We start from the raw sequence: 20858 nt of genomic DNA, 5'->3' as shown, positions 1-20858 counted from the left end.
TCCCAGAATAGTTGCAGGCAGTTTGCAACAGTGGACTAATAAATAGCTTGACTCTACTTCTTTCACCTTTCTCTGGGAGCACACACCTTAGAAAGACAGTCTGATTATTAAATACAACTGTTCTCAAAAAGGGATTGATCTTTTCTAGGCTGCTCACTGGATAAATGAACAGGACAAAAAGGGTGGGAGGTTATATAAAGTTGTTTTGAAAATTTTTCATAATTAAGGATTTTGTACTAACCAATTCCTAAACATGATGTGCCTTTCTGGTTAAGCTGTATAAAAATGATTTTCTATAAAAATCTTTGGCCCTGTTGCATATACAGTCCTTCCTGAGGAAAGGTCTGGATGAAAGTAGGGGATAATTATAAAAAAAAAAAAAAGTAAAATTATGACTGCTGAGACACAACGATTTTGTAACAAAGAAGAAAAAGCAAAACAAATCAAAACCCTGGCACCTGGTGGGGGAGGGGGGTGCAAGGGAGGAAGAAAGTGTTAAAATCTTTGCTTTTCAAAACTGTTCCTGGAAACGTTCCCCTCTTCCTGAAGGAAAACTCCCCATGCTGCCTTTCCAAGCTGCTTCAAGTGCTTTGAATTCAAACTGACTGCTGAGTCTACAATCACACATGACAGTGGTGACTATGAGACAGCAGGAGGTGGCCTCAGCTCCTTAACTTCCAAGCAGAACGCCTCCAGATGCCGTCTACATTCATGAGGTGAATGAACTGGTGTCATGGATAAGCAAAACTGAGACTGCCTTAGGCAGTCCCTCTGAAACCAAGGGCTGAACTAAATTGCTGACTGAGAACCCAATGGTGGGAGGTATCACAGTTGCCCTGACTAATGTATGTCCTGCTTGGGGTGCTCTAACACTTGTAAACTTTGTTTCCAGGGGTACCACGAATGCCCTCTGTAATTGTACTTCTGGTGTGTACCCTGATATCATGACACTGCCTCAGTATTGGAAGGCGGTCAGGTCAGCTTCACTTGGCTAGAATTGTGCTGTACCTGAACCGATGCCTTGGGCAAAGTGAGAAAAAGGATTAATACAGAAACTCAAAGAGGAAGCCATCTGGCTTTCTAAGACAGACTTTAATGGTTAACGGAATTTGTTTTAACTGGCTCAGTCCAGGATCCCTAAAAAGCATAAATAACTGAGATCAATACTACAGGTTTTTCTCTCTCTGTGTGTAGCTTCCTACTGATCGTAATTTTTCTGTAAAGATGCCTCGGTCAAGAGCAAAAGGCATGATCTCTGCAGAAAAGAGTTAACATATAGCAGGCCTGACTGCTATTCTTTGAAAGGCTTGCTTACAAGATCAGCCTTTGGCTGGTGTCTGGGAACTTGGCTTTTAGGAGGGTTCCCACTATTCCTAGAACCGATAAGAGTAGCTCACTAACCTTAAATCGTTTGTGCAAACAATACAGTTATGCTGAACACCTGCTTTCCTTCTCGGATTCTGGAATTTGGTATGTACCAGGCAGAGGGTACTTATATAATCAGCCCCCAACTAAGCCCCTGGGCATTAAGTCCCTAAAAAGCTTCCTTGCTTGACAACATTTCACATGTGTTGTCCCAAACCACTGCTGGGGGAATTAAGCTCATCCTGTGTGACTCCACTAGGAGAGGACCCTCGGAAGCTTTGCCTGGTTTTCCCTAGACTTGGCCCTGTGTGCCTTTTCTCTTTGCTGATTTTGCTTTGTATTCTTTTGCTGTAATAAATCACAGCTGTGAATATGACTATGCTCAGTCCTGTGAGTCCTCCTAGAATATCACGGAACCTGGAGGTGGGTCTTGGGGACCCCCCGACACATTATATGAACAAGTTTCCCATTTAGGATAAACAGTATAGGCTCTGGAGGTTTAAATCACAATTACGTCAGTTACTATGTACGTGACCCTGGAAATGGTACTTACTGTCTCTTAGCCTCAGTTATCTTATTTGTAAAATGGGGCTACTATCTATGCTTTAGGGTTTGTATAAAGATTGGGAGAATATTTTCTAAAGTGTCTGGCACAGAGGGGCACGTTAATAATTATTATTATCCTTGTCTCACTGAAAGCTGGAAAAGGCTGTGAGAAGCAAAGAGATCACCAAATCAGGCATAAAAATTTCAAAGAAAACTTTCACATCAGCAATCCACTCACTTTTGGAAGGCTTAGACCCAACTCGTCTTGAAACTAAGCAAAAAATTGTAGCAACACATTTTACTGAAAACCTCTGTGGTGTTTAGTCACATTTCCATCCAATCCCAACTAAGAGGATTCTGCTTTATGGAAACAGTGATGTGGAAGGAGGAGGAGAGAATACACTTCCTCACAGGGAAGTCTGACTGAAAGTGGGATGGTGTGGTTTCACCCTACACACAGTGCCCTGCCCAGGGGCATGAGCATGGTGAGCTGTGTTATTCCTTCCCAGCACAAGGTCTACACGTCTTAAAGCCTCACACATCCTGAGTACCTACTACGTGTCATATCCTCGCTCTCAAATCACCTCACTTAATTCTTACAACCACCCCATAGGTGGCTATTATTATCTGCCTTTTTACAGGTGAAGGAACCATTTTATAGAGACTATGTGACGCATCCAAGGTCCACCTGATAACTCGTTCTTTATACTATAGCATCATGCTCTCTCCCCCATCATGAATGCCAATGCTCAGAACACATTTTTCCTGCACTAAAGGAACTACAATAAATAGTGGACTTTCTTCCAAGGAAGGGTGTTTTATAATCCAAGTGACAAAGTGCAGGTCACCTCACATTAAGAATGAGGAATGTGTCTAAAAACTTATTTTTTAAAGGCAAGAGACAGGTCAAAAGCAGTGACTTCCTGGAGATGGATCAAAGAAACTCAGCATTACCAAATCAAATGGCATGGCCCTCTGCCATTTACCAAGTGTTTTCATTATCACTTTTGATCTTATCATCGTAATATATCTGTGAGGATGCTTGATATTATCCTCACTTGAAAGATGAAGTAATTGTAATATAGAAAATAGAAATCATTTACTCAGTGTAACTCAGAAAATGGATAGAAGTGCCAGCATTAGAATGAAGATTCATCTGACTCCAAGTATAGGGAGGGCAGGAAAAGCTATGGAACCATTTATCACAATACTTAGTCCAGGCGTTAGAGTTTACATACAACCATCTCCCTAATCTTCCCCTGCTTGGCTGCATTTTTATCAGTCTTATTTTAAGTACTGCAACATCCCCTGACTATTCTGGCTTCAGTCTTTTTCCATGTCAATTCATCTTTCCAAACTGCCAGTGAGATAGAACAGAAAAAGAATCAGCACCTTCATATTTAATTTCCAGCTCTGCCACTTCCTGGCTAGGTGACCTTGGTCAAAACACTTAGAGTTTCACTTTCTGTATCTTTAAAATGGAGATAATATTTGCTTGGTATAATAGATTCTTGACCTGGGTTTTAAATCTGGTTTTTTGTGCCTTTAATTTTTTCAATTATGGAGTAAGGATAATACCAATCTCATAGGATTGTTGTAAGGATTCAAGTAAATGATACCTGTCTAGTGCATAGCATAGCTGCCCAACACACAGTGGGAACTCACACAGTGGTAGGCAGCATTATTATTACTTCACAGGTTGTTTGTCTGCTTCATTCATTCATTCAACAGATATTTACTGATCATCGATTAAGTTCCAGGTACAGTTCTAGGTGCCAGCTATATAGCAGTGAATAAGTAAAGTTCCCACCTTCAAAAAGCTTTTATTCTAGTAGGGTGTAGATAATAAACAAGTAAAAATCTATTATTACCTATGTCAGATGGTGATCAGTTCAGTGGAGGAAAATAAAGCAGGGTAAGAGGCATACGGATTGCCAGTCTGGCAGGGTAGGGAAGGTGGCAACAGAGAAGAGGGAAGAAGGACTGTTCTTTTATATAGGTTGGTTAGAAAAGGCCTCAGTGGAAAGGCAATATTTGAGCAGAGACCTAAAGGAAGTAATGGCATGAGCAATATGGATATCTAGAGGAAGACAGTACAAGTACAAGGAGCCAAAGTGGGAAAACATTTCATGGTTTTTCATAAACAACAAGGATGCCAGGGTGACTGAAAAAGATTGAGCTGGGTCAGAGAAATGCCAGGGAGTCACATCAGGGAGGGCCTTTCAAAAACTCAGAACTAGGTGGGGAGCCATTACAGGGTTTTGAGAAGAGAAATGACACGATCTGCTTTATATTAAAAAAAACACAAAACTATTGTTTTGTTTTGTTTTTTTAGAAAAAAAGACTGAAAGGGGGAGGGTGTGCAGGTGGAGGGAGGACACCATTACAATAATCTAGACAAGAAACCGTAGTGGCTTGGACTAGGGTTTAGTTGTGCAGGCAGTGAGAAGTAGATTCTGGATATACATTTTGAAGGTAAAACCAACAGAATTTGCTTATGAGCTGGATAGAAAAAGAGAGAAAGAGGAGTCAAGGATAAATCCAAGGTTTCTGGCCTGAACAACAAGAATGAAGCTGTCATTTAACGAGGTGAGGATGACTACGAGAGGAGCAGATTTGGGGGAGGGTAGAAATCAGGAGTTCAGTTTTGACTATGTTTAATTTGAGATGCCAATCAGACATAAAATGGAGATGTTGAGTAGGCAGTTGTATGTATAAATGTCTGGAGTTCAGGAGAAAGCTTGGGCTGGAGATATACACTTCAGAGCTGCAACTGTATATATGGTAATTGAAGCCACAAGATGAATGAGATCCCCTAGATATTGAGGGTAGAAAGAGATCAGAGAATTGACATTTACTGAGCACCTACTATGTGCCAGGCAATGTGAATTTGTACATTATGGAGTAGTGTAGGGCTAACTGTTCTTATGTTGAAGATAACCATGATGACCATGTCATTCCCTTCCTCAACAAACTACATGGAATAAAGCCAAGCTCCCTTTCCTGGTATTCTAGGTTTTATACAATCCCCATTCAGCCTTTTCTCAGAACTTTATGATACAAACTCCATATTTCAATCAATCTGGTCTATGCCCCATTGTCTAGCCATGCCTTGAACTTTCCAACATTAGATTCTTTCTTCAAGCTGGCCCAAGGGCTGGAGAATGTTCTCCCCCATCAGCCCACCAGCAATCCTATCATCTCAAAATTTTGTTCATCTGCTACCTCCTTTACAAAGCTTTTCTTGGTCACCCAGGCCAGCTCTGACTTCTTTTGCCCTTTTGGTCTGACTACTCTTAGGACCCACTGCATGAACTGCACTATGAGGATTATTTATATGAGAGGCCAGAGTATTCTCAAAGGAAGGACTGTGCCTCATTCCTTAGTACTTAGCACAGTGCCTGGATAAACAGAGTATGAAATACAACCAAGTGTATACTTTACCTACATCTGGCTGTGACTTAGGAATAAAAATTACAAAGACAGTATAAAGAAATCAGAGATAATGCAATCTTTCCAAATGTATAGAACTGAGCTTCATTTACACATTGAAAGTATTTTTCTAGATGATAAACTACCTCACTAATTTATTCTTTACCTGGCTCAGGAGCGTGATGGCATAGGGATTAAGAGCACAGACTCCAGAGTCACACACACACAGGTTTGTATCTGGTTCTGATATATACTAGGACATTGGGCAAGTTTTGTGCCTGAGTTTCCCCCTCTCAGTGCGTACAGTATGAATACTGACCTTTAGAATAGTTTTTAGGATTAAATGAGATAATGCATACAGGACATAGTAAGCCCTCAATAAATACTATTAAAATTTTTTTTTTATCCTGCACACTTGGCTATTGGAGAATCATCATGATCATCATTACTCTTCATATTTGGACAGTATCTCACAGTTTACAAAGCACTCATATACACTGCCTTATTTGAGCCATGCTATGGTCCTGGGAGAAGCAGAATTTATTGCTTCTGTTTTATAGAGAAGAAAACTGGGATACAGAGAGAGGGTGCACCTTGTTGAAGGTTGCACAGCTAATAATCATGTGATTCCCAGTCCAAAGTTCCTTCCTCTATACCATTGTTTTCTCTCTATTCCCCTCTCTTCAATCATTCCAACGATAAAGTAGAGGCCCCAAAAAGCTATGAATTTTCAGATTGATTCTGCATGTAAGGCATTATTAAGGCACAGGATGCTTCATCTCATTACTTAAAAAAATGAAACTTACAATTTAGAATATAATAGATTTCTTTAAAAAAAATGAATAACCTGAAGAAATATAAACCACCCTTGCTAGAAACAATATTTTTTTCCTTTAATTAGACTGCTGTTACCCCAGATTAGAGTTTCATATATAGACTTATTTAAGAAGCAGCTATATTATTCTTTTAAATCCCTTGCTATTTCGTTTCTTTTGTAAATATTATGTAAACAGTTTACCAAATGACTTCAACCTACAAACTCAAGTGTCCTGTGGTCAAAATACTCCAGGACCATTTTTCCTCACAAAGTTACTTTTGGAAATAAAGCAATTGAGAAGCCTGGGCTGCAGTCCTGAGTGGTCATTAACTGAATGTGTGCTCTCAAGCAAGTCATTTCACCTCAGGCCCGCATATCTGTTGAATGGCACGACTACCACCTATCTTGCTACTTCCCAAAGCTGACAAGAAGAGGAGTGCGATAACTGTGAATGTATCTGCATCTTAGTAAGATCTCTTGGTTTCTTTCAGTCAAGAAGTTTATTGTGGCTAAATGGTGGGATGCATGTGGTAGAAAAGTAATGGAGGGAGTGAGAAGAACTGAGGGGTTGGGGATGGGGGAGGAGATGGTATGAGATTATGAAGGCTTTTGTATGCTTTGGTAAGTAGTTTACAGTTTTTTCCTGTAGGGCATTAGAACCACTAGAGGCTTTTAAGCAGGAGAGAGATGAGATATCATCAAACCTATGTTTCAGAAAAATAACTTGAGAGACAGTAGGAAGGACTGACAGGAGGTGGGGTAGGCAAGGTTGGAGTCAGCGAGATGAATTAGGATGCTGTAAGGTTTAATCTGGGCCATGAAGACTTGGGCAGTGGTGTGGGGGCAAGGAGAAGAAAAAAACAGATTTGAGAGAAGTTTAGAGTCAGAATTAATATTGTGACCAACTAGATACTAATTGCATTCCATTCCACAATCATAGTTCTTATTCTCTGAATCTCGACTATTTAGGGATACTGGAAAATCTCAAATAATTAGATATGGTGATATAGAATATCTGTGGGGAATGGAACAAGCTCAGCAGTAGTAACTTTAACATGTATTTCATTGATTACATGCTTCATCTTGCTTTATCTTGAAATCAAAGCTTTTAAGGTATAGGTAGTTCAATGGCATTAAAGTTTTTCCTTCTGGTTCTTCTTTTTTTTTTTTTTAAATCAAACTCAGTCTAACATAAATTGGAAATCAGTTCCACTGCAATATTAGAGAAATTAACGTATGAAAGTCACTGAAGTACAGAATATTTTAAAATATTGGTGCTTGGAGCTGCAATTTATTGCATTTACTAGGTGGTCTCTAATGTTGATTTTTTAAGTTCTATTGTTCTTTGGCTCTAATTTTAAGGTGGAACTCTATAATCTATTAACAGAGTTTTAAAAGGAGCCAATGATCTTAAACAGTAACGGCCATAAGAAAACTTGGGTTTCAGGGTCAGCTCTGCTATTATAATTGACCATGTGACTTAAGGAAAGTGTATAATTTTACCATGCTTTGATTCTACCATCTGTAAAGTGACAGTTGGCTTTGATATCTCTGAGATTCTTTTCAAACATGAGATATTATGATTCCAAAGATACATTCTTTTGTCTGGTTTAGAGCATTTGGATATTTTAAATGGAAATATCCATCATTGCTCTTGTGGAAGAATTCACCGCTATCATGCTTTCTTTAGCTGTAAGCCTGTCCCACCTCTTCTGCCTCTCTCCACTTAGGACAATTATAGCAGATACTGTTTATTACATGGCAGGGACATAGTAGTTTACATTCACTTATTTAACTTTTATCACAACTCTCTGAGCTAGATATTATTCTCTTTTAAAGGTGAAGAAATAAAAGTTCAGCAGGGCCAAGTAAGTTGCCCAATGTCATAAAACAAGTATGTGATGAGGTGAGATTCAGATACAGCTCTAAGTACCACTGAAACTTTTACTTTTAACTAAGCTATTCCATTTCCATTCACCCAACAGCTCTCTGTGAAAGGCTCAGGTCAAATTCATTTCCTTTATAATGTCTTATCACTGCAGGCTGAAATTACCTATCCTTCCAACTGTAGGTATGATCTGTAATGCAATTTGCTTTACATGTGTGTTTTTACTAGAATGTGAACCCTTCAAGGTCAGTAACAATTCCTTTTATTTCTATATCATCAGTGTCTGGTATGGATGTGGGCCAAGCGGTTGCTCAGCAAATGTTTTACTCTATGAAAGAATGAATACAAGCATGACATGCAGATTAACCTATTTCTATTTCCTTATGGTGGCAAATAGGATATCCTTGTATTACCAATGAAGTCAAATTTTTTCCAGCAGTAGCTTCTGGATACAGACTGTAAGTTCGACAAGGGTAATAACTATGTCATTGTTTTTCAACACTGTGTTCCCAGTGCTGAGCTTAGTGCTTAGCTTGGTGCTTAGTGTAGCAAAGGTGGATGGGTGACTGAGGAAGGAATCTGTGTACCCTAAATTTGTAAGGCTTTCCTCTCAGTTCATTCAAAGAAACCTTTAATGAAGGTGTACTTTGTAAAAAACCCTGTTAGGAGTTTGTTTATACTCACTCTCCTGTTCCTCTTTGTTCTAGAATATAAAATTTCTGATAATGTATTTCTGCATGCATGTTTGTCTGTTTTGGGGGTTCACAGCTATAGATCTGGAGGAAGAGATGTTCTTGGGGCAAGAATGGGGGCTGTGTGATTATGTAAGTGACAAGGCACACAGGCCACCAGTCCTGAAGCTCACTGCCATCACCATCCATGTTTCCCAGTAGGCTGCACTCCTTTGATAAATAGAAAGACCTCACGTTCCAGTTGCAGGTGCAGCTTCTCTGAGTGAGGTGGATATGAGTACGGAAAAGAAGGAAAAGAGAGGAGGCAGGAAGGAGAAGAGTTGTGGGATTAAACAAACAAAGAAAAAAAAGGAGGGAAGAGTGGAAAGAAGGGGGAGAGGGTTAAAAGGGTGAAACAGAATTGGAAAGAAGATGGAGCGGTGGGAAAGAAAGGAGGAAAGAAAAGGGAAGAGGAAGGCTGGGAGATATTGACAACTTCACACTGAGTGGCGCCAGACAGTTGCAGGTCCAGAGGGCAATTTGGGGCTGGAGGGGCCCCTTACTCTGACTCCAAGAAAGGGTGAGTAGTAGGGGGGGGTCAGCTTTTAGACTCAATTACCTCACTGCCAGGGCAATGCCCAAGTAAGGCAAATGGGCCAATGATGTTCACATGGCTCTAATATACCCACCAGGTAGGGCTTAATGATGGCAGCTCTGAAATGAATACTACTTCCTCTCTTAGTAACTGTTATTAGCAAAATGGAAACCAACATAGCAAAACTAACAAATAACACAGTGTTCTCAGTATCTTGACAATCAGCTTCTCCCAGGAAGGCCTGTGTCTGCTGCTATTTTGGTTGTCCCACAGCGCTCAGTTCAGTGGTATACCCAGCAGACATTTAGTAAATAGTTGGACAGTTGGGAAATCTTAACATGAAGTATTGTTTTGATTTGGGGGTGGGGACGCAGAAGAAAGTTTAACAGGTTCTTTGGTGAGAAACTAGTCTCTGCTTTGTGGAAAAAAGGCTAAAGACACGGTAAGACTCCTAGAGTTAAGTCTTATGTTATTTGTTATTAAAAAGGCAAGGTCTTAAGATGTGCTTTTTAACAGTCTTTAGTTTGGCTGTAATTTAAGATGACTTTTACAAATTAGATCCCTAATCCTTGCAGACACAGATGGCTGTCACAGAATAGCCTTGCAAAAACACTAGTCATTAGACTTGAAAGAGCATTCAGAGAAGGATGAAGGGCCATTAACTCTCATCCCACCCCTAGGTGTAGGTGGTCTAATGAGTCCTGGGTGGGCTCTCTGGGTTTAGGTCTGGGTCTGGAATCTGGGTGGGCCTATGGCACCAGTTCTCATTTGGAACAGCCTCTCTAGTTCACTCTGGAATCAGGGATTTAGGATCAGACGTGAGGTCTTTAACACTTGACAACAGTAACTTGAATACTTATGTGTGAGGCACCATGCTGGGAACTTCCGGGGAGATAGACATGAACATGATATGGACAGTCTCTGTAAATGATTACAGAACAATAGGACAAGTCCTATGAGAGAGGAATGTATAAACTGCAATGGGTACATAGGTGAGGAGCTTGGGAGATGGGGAGGGCTTCCCAAAGGAGATGACATTTGACTGGGCATTAAAAGACAAGCTCAGGAGATTGGTTCAAGATGGTGGTGTAGAAGGACATGCACTCACTCCTTCTTGCGAGAGCAGTGGAATCACAACTAACTGCTGAACAATCATCAACAGGAAGACACTGGAACTCACCAAAAAAGTTACCCCACATCCAAAGACAAAGGAGAAGCCCCAGTGAGATGGTAGGAGGGGTGCAATCACAATAAAATCAAATCCCATAACCGCTGTGTGGCGGACTCACAAACTGGAGAACACTTATACCACAGAAGTCCACCCACTGGTGTGAAGGTTCTGAGCCCCACGTCAGGCTTCCCAACCTGGGGGTCTGGCAACGGGGGGAGGAATTCCCAGAGAATCAGACTTTGAAGGCTAGCGGGATTTGATTGCATAACTTCGACAGAACTGGGGGAAACAGAGACTCCACTCTTGGAGGGCACACACAAAGTAGTGTGTGCACCAGGACCCAGAGGAAGGAGTAGTGACTCCACAGGAGACTGAACCGCACCTACCTGTTAGTGTTGGAGGGTCCCCTGCAGAGGCGGGGGTTGCCTGTGGTTCACAGTGGGGACAAGGACACTGGCAGCAGAAGTTCTGGGAAGTACTCCTTGGCGTGAGCCCTCCTGGAGTCCACCATTAGCCCCACCGAAGAGCTGGTAGACTCCAGTGCTGGGTCGCCTCAGGCCAAACAACCAACAGGGAGGTAACTCAGCCCCACCCATCAGCAGACAAGCGGATTAAAGTTTTACTGAGCTCTGCCCAACAGAGCAACACCCAGCTCTACCCACCACCAGTCCCTTCCATCAGGAAGCTTGCATAAGCCTCTTAGATAGCCTCATCCACCAGACGGTAGACAGCAGAAGCAAGAACTATAATCCTCCAGCTTATGGAATGAAAACCAAATTCACAGAAAGATAGACAACATGAAAAGGCAGAGGACTATGTACCAAATGAAGAAACAAGATAAAACCCCAGAAAAGCAACTAAATGAAGTCGAGATAGGCAATCATCCAGAAAAAGAATTCAGAATAATGATAGTCAGGATGATCCAGAACCTCAGAAAAAGAATGGAGGCAAAGATAGAGAAGATGCAAGAAATGGGTAACAAAGACCTAGAAGAATTAAAGAAAAAATACCTAGAAGAATTAAAGAACAAACAAACAGAGATGAACAATACAATAACTGAAATGAAAAATACACTAGAAGGAATCAATAGTAGAATAACTGAGGCATAAGAACGGATAAGTGACCTGAAGACAGAATGGTGGAATTCACTGCCATGGAACAGAATAAAGAAAAAAGAATGAAAAGAAATGAAGACAGCCTATGAGACTTCTAGGACAACATTAAACGCACCAACATTCGCATCACAGGGGTCCCAGAAGGAGAAGAGAGAGAGAAAGGACCCGAGAAAATATGTGAAGAGATTATAGTCAAAAACTTCCCTAAGATGGGAAAGGAAATAGCCACCCAAGACCAGGAAGCACAGAGAATCCCAGGCAGGATAAACTCAAGGAGAAACATGCTGAGACACACAGTAATCAAACTGACAAAAATTAAAGACAGAAAAATCATTACAAGCAACAAGGGAAAAATGACAAATAACATACAAGGGAAATCCCATAAAGTTAACAGCTGATTTCTCAGCAGAAACTCTACAAGCCAGAAGGGAGAGGCATGATGTATTTAAAGTGATGAAAGGAAAGAACCTACAACCAAGGTTACTCTACCCTGCAAGGATCTCATTTAGATTCGATGGAGAAATCAAAAGCTTTACAGACAAGCAAAAGCTAAGAGAATTCAGCACCACCAAACCAGCTCTACAACAAATGCTAAAGGAACTTCTCTAAGTGGGAAGCACAAGAGAAGAAAAGGACCTACAAAAACAAACCCAAAACAATTAAGAAAATGGTAATAGGAACATACATATCTATAATTACCTTAAATGTGAATGGATTAAATGCTCCAACCAAAAGACACAGGCTCGCTGAATGGATACAAAAACAAGACCCGTATATATGCTGTCTACAAGAGACCCACTTCAGACCTAAGGGCACATACAGACTGAAAGTGAGGGGATGGAAAAAGATATTCCATATAAATGAAAATCGAAAGAAAGCTGGAGTAGCAATACTCATATCAGATAAAATAGACTTTAAAATAAAGAATGTTACAACAGACAAGGAAGGACACTACATAATGATCAAGGGATCAACCCAAGAAGAAGATATAACAATTATAAATATATATGCACCCAACATATAAGCACCTCAATACATAAGGCAAATGTTAACAGCTCTAAAAGAGGAAATCGACAGTAATACAACAATAGTTGGGGACTTAAACACCTCACTTACACCAATGGACAGATCATCCAGACAGAAAATTAACAAGGAAACACAAGCTTTGAATGACACAACAGACCAGATAGATTTAATTGATATTTATAGGACATTCCATCCGAAAACAGATTACACTTTCTTCTCAAGTGCACACGGAACATTCTCCAGGATAGATCACATCTTGGGTCACAAATCAAGCCTTGCTAAATTTAAGAAAATTGAAATCACATCAAGTAGCTTTTTCGACCACAATGCTATGAGATTAGAAATAAATTACAGGGAAAAAAAATGTAAAAAACACAAACACATGGTGGCTAAACATAACATTACTAAATAACCAAGAGATTACTGAAGAAATCAAAGAGGAAATCAAAAAATACCTAGAGACAAATGACAATGAAAACACGACGATCCAAAACCTATGGGATGCAGCAAAAGCAGTTCTAAGAGGGAAGTTTATAGAGATACAATCCTACCTCAAGAAACAAGAAAAACCTCAAATAAACAATTTAACCTTACACCTAAAGGAACTAGAGAAAGAAGAACAAACAAAACCCAAAGTTGGTAGAAGGAAAGAAATCATAAAGATCAGAGCAGAAACAAATGAAATAGAAACAAAGAAAACAATACCAAAGATCAATCAAACTAAAAGCTGGTTCCTTGAGAAGACAAACAAAACTGAAAAACCTTTAGCCAGACTCATCAGGAAAAAGAGGGAGAGGACTCAAATCAATAAAATTAGAAATGAAAAAGGAGAAGTTACAACGGACACCACAGAAATACAAAGCATCATAAGAGACTACTACAAGCAACTCTATGCCAATAAAATGGACAACCTGGAAGAAATGGACAAATTCTTAGAGAGGTATATAACCTTCCAAGACTGAACCAGAAGAAATAGAACATGTAAACTGACCAATCACAAGTAATGAAATTGAAACTGTGATTAAAAATCTTCCCACAAACGAAAGTCCAGGACCAGATGGCTTCACAGATGAATTCTACCAAACATTTAAAGAAGAGCTAACACCCATCTTTCTCAAACTCTTCCAAAAAAATTGCAGAGGAAGGAACACTCCCAAGCTCATTCTATTAGGCCACTATCACCCTGATACCAAAACCAGACAAAGATACAACAAAAAAAGAAAATTACAGACCAGTATCACTGATGAATATAGATGCAGAAATCCTCAACAAAATACTAGCAAACAGAATCCAACAACACATTAAAAGGATCATACACTATGATCAAGTGGGATTCATCCCAGGGATGCAAGGATTCTTTAATATACGCAAATCAATCAATGTGATACACCATATTAACAAATTGAAGGATAAAAGCCATAAGATCATCTGAATAGATGCAGAAAAAGCTTCTGACAAAATTCAACACCATTTATGATAAAAACTCTCGGGCTTCCCTGGTGGCGCAGTGGTTGAGAATCTGCCTGCCAATGCAGGGCACACGGGTTCGAGCCCTGGTCTGGGAAGATCCCACATGCCACGGAGCAACTGGACCCGTGAGCCACAATTACTGAGCCTGCGCGTCTGGAGCCTGTGCTCCGCAACAAGAGAGGCCGCGATGGTGAGAGGCCCGCGCACCGCGATGAAGAGTGGTCCCCACTTGCCGCAACTAGAGAAAGCCCTCGCACAGAAACGAAGACTCAACACAGTCATAAATAAATAAATAAATAAAAGAACGTGAATTTCAAAAAAAAAAAAAAAAAAAAAGAAGTGGTTACTTAAGAACCATTCCATTAAAAAAAAAAAAAAAAAAAAACTCTCCAGAAAGTGGGCACAGAAGGAAACTACCTCAACATAATAAAGGCCTTATACAACAAACCCACAGCAAACATCATTCTCAAGGGTGAAAAACTGGAAGCATTTCCTCGAAGATCAGGAACAAGACCAGGATATCCACTCTTGCCACTATTATTCAACATAGTCTTGGAAGTCCTAGCCACAGCATCAGAAGAAAAAGAAATAAAAGGAATGCAAATTGGAAAAGAAGAAGTAAAATTGTTTGCACATGACATGATACTATACATAGAGATAATCCTAAAGATGCCACCAGAAAACTACTAGAGCTAATCAATAAATTTGGTAAAGTTGCAGGATACAAAATTAATGCACAGAAATCTCTTGCATTCCTATACACTAACAATGAAAAATTAGAAAGAGAAATTAAGGAAACAATCCCATTTACCATTGCAAGAAAAAGAATAAAATACCTAGGAATAAACCTACCTAAGGAGGTAAAATAACTCTACTCAGAAAAGTATAAGACACTGATGAAAGAAATCAAAGATGACACAAACAGATGGAGAGATATACCATGTTCTTGGATTGGAAGAGTCAATACTGTGAAAATGACTATACTACCCAAAGCAATCTACAGATTCAATGCAATCCCTATCAAATTATGAATGGCATTTTTTACAGAAATGATTTTTTATGAACAAAAAAATCTTAAAATTTGTATGGAGACACAAAAGACCCTGAATAGCCAAAGCAAACTTGAGGGAAAACAACAGAGCTGGAGGAATCAGACTCCCTCACTTCAGACTGTATTACAAAGCTATAGTCATCGAGACAATATGGTACTGGCATGAAAACAGAAATATAGATCAATGGAACAGGATAGAAAGCCCAGAGATAAACCCACGCACCTATGGTCAACTAATCTATGACAAAGGAGGCAAGGATATACAATGGAGAAAAGACAGTCTCTTCAATAAGTATTGCTGGGAAAAGTGGACAGCTACATGTAAAGGAATGAAATTAGAACACTCCCTAACACCATACACAAAAATAAACTCAAAATGGATTAAAGACCTAAATGTAAGACTGGACACTATAAAACTCTTAGAGGGGGGTTTCTCTGGTGGTGCAGTGGTTAAGAATCCGCCCGCCAATGCAGGAGACACGGGTTCGAGCCCTGGTACGGGAAGATCCCACATGCTGTGGAGCAACTAAGCCCCTGCGGCACAACTACTGAAGCCCACGTGCCTAGAGCCAGTGCTCCCAACAAGAGAAGCCACCACAATGAGAAGCCTGCACACCACAACGAAGAGTAGCCCCTGCTCGCCGCAACCAGAGAAAAGCCCACGTGCAGCAACGAAGACCCAATGCAGCCAAAAATAAAATAAGAAAAAAAACCAACAACAAAATACTCTTAGAGGAAAACATAGGAAGAACACACTTTGACATAATTCACAGCAAGATATTTTTTGACCCACCTCTTAGAGTAATGAAAATAAAAACAAAAATAAACAAATGGGACCTAATGAAACTTAAAAGCTTCTGCACAGCAAAGCAACCCATAAACAAGATGAAAAGACAACCCTCAGAATGGGCAAAAATATTTGCAAACGAAGCAACCAACAAGGGATTAATCTCCAAAATATACAAACAGCTCATGAAGCTCAATATCAAAAAATCAAACAGCACAATAAAAAAAATGGGCAGAAGACCTAAACAGACATTTCTCCAAAGAAGATATACAGATGGCCAAGAGGCACATGAAAAGATGCTCAACATCACTAATTATTAGAGAAATGCAGATCAAAACTACAATGAAGTATCACCTCACACTGGTCAGAATGGCCATCATCAAAAAATCTACAGACAGGCTTCCCTGGTGGCGCAGTAGTTGAGAATCTGCCTGCTAATGCGGGGGACACGGGTTCGAGCCCCGGGCTGGGAAGATCCCACATGCCGCGGAGCAACTAGGCCCGTGAGCCACAACTACTGAGCCTGCGCGTCTGGAGCCTGTGCTCCGCAACAAGAGAGGTCATGATAGTGAGAGGCCCGTGCACCGCGATGAAGAGTGGCCCCCGCTTGCCACAACTAGAGAAAGCCCTCGCACAGAAACGAAGATCCAACACAGCCAAAAATAAATAAATAAATAAAATAAAAATTAAAAAAAAAAATCTACAGACAATAAATGCTGGAGAGGGTGGGGAGAAAGGGAACCCTCTTGCACTGTTGGTAGGAATGTAAATTGATACAGCCTCTAGGGAGAACAGTATGGAGGGTCCTTAAAAAACTAAAAACAGAAGTACCATATGACCTAGCAATCCCACTACTGGGCATATACCCTGAGAAAACCATAATTCAAAAAGACACATGCACCCCAATGTTCACTGCAGCACTATTTACAATAGCCAGGACATGGAAGCAACCTAAGCGTTCATTGACAGAGGAATGGATAAAGAAGATGTGGTACATATATACAATGGAATACTACTCAGACATAAAAAGGAACGAAATTGAGTTATTTGTAGTGAGGTGGATGGACCTAGAGTCTGTCATACAGAGTAAAGTAAGTCAGAAAGAGAAAAACAAGTATCGTATATTAACGCATGCATGTGGAATCTAGAAAAACGGCATCGATGAATCTATTTGCAGGGCAGGAATAAAGACACAGATGTAGGGAACGGACACTGGACACAGGGCGGGCGGGGGGGATGAATAGGGAGATTGGGATTGACATATGTGAACTGCCCTGTGTACAACAGGTAGCTAGTGGGAACCTGCTATACAGCACAGGGAGCCTGCCCGGTGCTCTGTGGTGACCTAGATGGATGGGGTGGGGATGGGGGCGGGAGGGAGGGAATACGTGTATACATGTAGCCCATTCACTTCATTGTACAACAGAAACTAACACAACATTGTAAAGCAACTATATACCCCAAATAAAAAAAAATAAAATGTATCTTAGAGATAAGCTAGTCTAAGCCCCTTTTCATATAAAGTAGGAACATATAAAGTAGGAACTCCAGGAACGACTCCTTCTCCCTATTTATCCATTATTATAAAAAAAGTGATAATTCAGTAGTGCTTCGTTATCTCCAAAAATAGAAAAATCACTGTCTCACAACACAAAATGTTCTTTTCTTAGAAAGTGGCCTTCTTACATTGGGCCAAATTTGCCTCCCAATAACTTTCAACTTAACTGGTCCCACTTTATCATTGAAGCTGCACAAAATCAGATCCCTGTTTTTCACGGCAGGCTTTCAAGTAGCTGAAGACAACAATCACATCTCCCATGGCTGTGCCTTCTCTAGAGGAAAATATTTCCCCAAATGATATGATTTCCACTTCCCTTCCCTTCCTACCAGCCCTGTCCTAGATAAGCTCCTGTTGCTTTTTTTTTTTGGCCACGCCATGCGGCATGCGGGATCTTAGTTCCCCAGCCAGGGATCGATCCTGTGCACCCTGAATTGGGAGCGTGGAGTCTTAACCACTGGACTGCCAGGGAACTCCCAAGCTCCTGTTTCTTCAGGCGACAGCACAGAGTTTCAGCATGGAGTCTAAGGACTACTCAGGGGTAGTTTACCTTCGTAAACAGTTGACTACGACTTGTTATTCTCTTGTTAGGATTATACCTCTAAAAATGCAGCTGGCTTTTTGTTGGGAGTCACAACAGATTATTAATGTATATTCAGCTTAATTCAACCACCATAACCTCTACTAAAGCATGATTCTTTCATCCCAAACTTGAGCAATTGGTTTTCTAAGCCTATGCAGGCATCTCTTTCTATGTCTATATATTTCTGTAAAATTTTTCTAGGTTCATTTTTGCCTATTATTTCACTATTTTAAGGCTTTCTTGAATCTTATTTTTCATAATCCATAAACCTGATAACGTCTTCATTTAAGTTGCCAATAAGTGTGATGAGTAATAAAGAATTAAATATAGAGCCTCTTGTTTCCCTCCAGGAAGAGGGCAGTCTCTTAGTCAACAGTTTCTGGACACATCCATTTAATCAGCAATGAATCTACCTGTCGATTTACATCTCTCTATTTTTCCCCAGAATACTATGAGAGACTATCAAAAGCCTTGCTGAAATACAGATACACAGTGAATATAGGTCACCCTCCCTGACTTCCCAGGCTAGTAAGAACTGTCAAATCACAAAATACTCTTGGTTTAGCATGACTTGTTCACGAACCTATAATCATTGACCCTGATCTGACTGTTAAGCTGTTAAGCACATAATTCTCAGATCTACCCTAAGGTATACAAAGATGAAACCTTGGGAAAGCCTGTATGAGTGCTGGAATAGGGGAAACAACTAGGAAGGAAAACCTAGTACCTAATTTCTTACCTAGGCTACTACGCACATGTCTGCTGGCCTGGGAAGCCATACCTTCTCCAAAGGCTGAGGAGAGAAAGGTGTGTAGAACAAAGAAGGACTCCCGAGCGTGTGGTCTTGTGGTAAGTTGTGCCATGGCACTTTTCTTGGACTACTTTGTCCAGCCCTAATGATGGGCTATCTCCCATCTGGACACACTTCCTGAGATAGGCATGGGAACTTACATCTCTCCTAGGAAAGGTACTCAGTAACTTGAATTCATCCCATGGAAATCCTTTGGAAGCTACAAAATCAAAGACGATCTGGAGCTTATTGCTGGCCAGGAAACGCCGCTCGAGGAACTCGCCACTGGGTGTCCGGATCCGCAGTTTGCTCACAGGCTCAGCATTTTCTTCCTTTGGCTCTGGAGGCAGGGCCTGCTCTAAGGAGAGTCTGATGGCCTAAAGAGGGCAAAAATCAGGTGTTAAACTGTTGATGGATGGAACTGTGGGGGGGTGGGGGAGGGAGAGACAAGAAAAAACCTGCTGCTTTCTAGAAACTCATCAAAAAGCTATTGCCCATTTATTAACTAAGCCTAATGCTTGGACAACAGAATTATGTGTTTTTCATTTTCTTAATATTAGCCCAATAAGCAATTAATTAAAATAAATCCCACCTTGATGACACATTAAATTGATAGGTAACTACACAGAAAAGAAAGGTAATTTATTTTTTACTGAAGGGCTCAGGTATTTGTGATTCCTTTCTAGGGTATGAATTAAGGCTGTTAGAAGCATTTGCAAAAGACGCATGCGCACGCGAACACACACACACACACACACACACACAGATAGGGGGTGGAGAGAGAAAGAGAGAGGGAGAGAGAGATGGGGGGTGGGGAAAAGAGAGAGAGGGAGAGAGAGCGCGAGCGCGCGCGCGCAGAAGAGAGAGAGAACATACATTTCCCAAGTAGAAATGACTGAAGATTTTGTAGAATTCTGGATAATATATTAATAACAAAATGGAGGAAAGACTCTGTTTGGGGTGATGAAAATGTTTGGAAATAATGGTCGTAGTTGCAAGACTGTGAATGTAATTCATGCCACTTAACTGTACTTAAGAATGGTTAAAAAGGCAAAATTTTGTTACATATATTTTGCTACAATAAAAAAATGGAATGGAAAGAAATTAAAATATCAGGCTTATTGGGGGCAGGAGACTATGGTCCTAGTTCCAGCTTTGCCACTAAACTGCTGTGAGATTTGGCCAAGTCCACATTTCTGGACCTAGATGTTGCACAGACTCAAACAGGTGGGGTAAACTGTTGGGAGATCTCATGGCTAGAGTTTTCTGAATATGCTTTTTTATGTTTTTTACTTCTGATTCATGTAAATGTATTACCTGTTAGGACTTCCCTGGTGGCGCAGTGGTTAAGAATCCGCCTGCCAATGCAGGGGACATGGGTTCGAGCCCTGGTCCAGGAAGATCCCACATGCTGCAGAGCAACTAAGCCTGTGCTCCACAACTACTGAGCCTGCGCTCTAGAGCCCACGTGCCACAACTACTGAAGCCTGCATGCCTAGAGACTGTGCTCCGCAACAAGAGAAGCCACCGCAGTGAGAAGCCCGCGCACCGCAACTAGAGAAAGCCCGCGCACAGCAACGAAGACCCAACGCAGCCAAAAATAACTAAATAAAATATATTACCTGTTAAAATATATTTAAAACAACCAATAGCAGAACAAAGTTTGCTCAGACTCCATTATGTATGAGAAATTACTTTCTGTGTTATTCAGGATAATCTGGTTGGTTCTAGAGTACTGAAGTATTTTCAAAAGAGCATTAAAAATTTCTGCAGTGTACAGAGAAAGCTAGTCTTTTCTATGATACCGAGGTCATTTTCCTTCTGGAGGCACTGGATAATATCACCTACTTCATAGAGGATTATAAACATGGGAATTACATACACAATATATGTAAAGTTCCCAGTGTGGTATCTGAGACATAACAGGCTTTGGTTAATGGTTGCTTGGGGTTACACTGGCTACACAGTCTTACACTCTCATTTTTTATATGGG

The 20858-nt window shown here is 40.6% G+C and overlaps 1 protein-coding gene across 3 annotated transcripts in view; it reads right to left on the bottom strand.

The window, feature by feature from the left end:
- Positions 1-20858, bottom strand: part of FAF1 (Fas associated factor 1) — a 481277-nt gene that overhangs the window by 30353 nt on the left and 430066 nt on the right. For all 3 annotated transcript variants that reach the window (XM_082370942.1, XM_082370941.1, XM_082370943.1), the window contains one exon: positions 19027-19242. In XM_082370942.1, coding sequence (XP_082227068.1) covers positions 19027-19242 — 216 coding nt within the window. The remainder of the gene's footprint in view (positions 1-19026; positions 19243-20858) is intronic.

This window comes from Balaenoptera borealis (assembly GCF_965194805.1).
Source record: "Balaenoptera borealis genome assembly, chromosome: 1".
Taxonomy (NCBI): Eukaryota; Metazoa; Chordata; class Mammalia; order Artiodactyla; family Balaenopteridae; genus Balaenoptera; species Balaenoptera borealis.
This window is presented reverse-complemented; position numbering and strand designations above follow the sequence as displayed.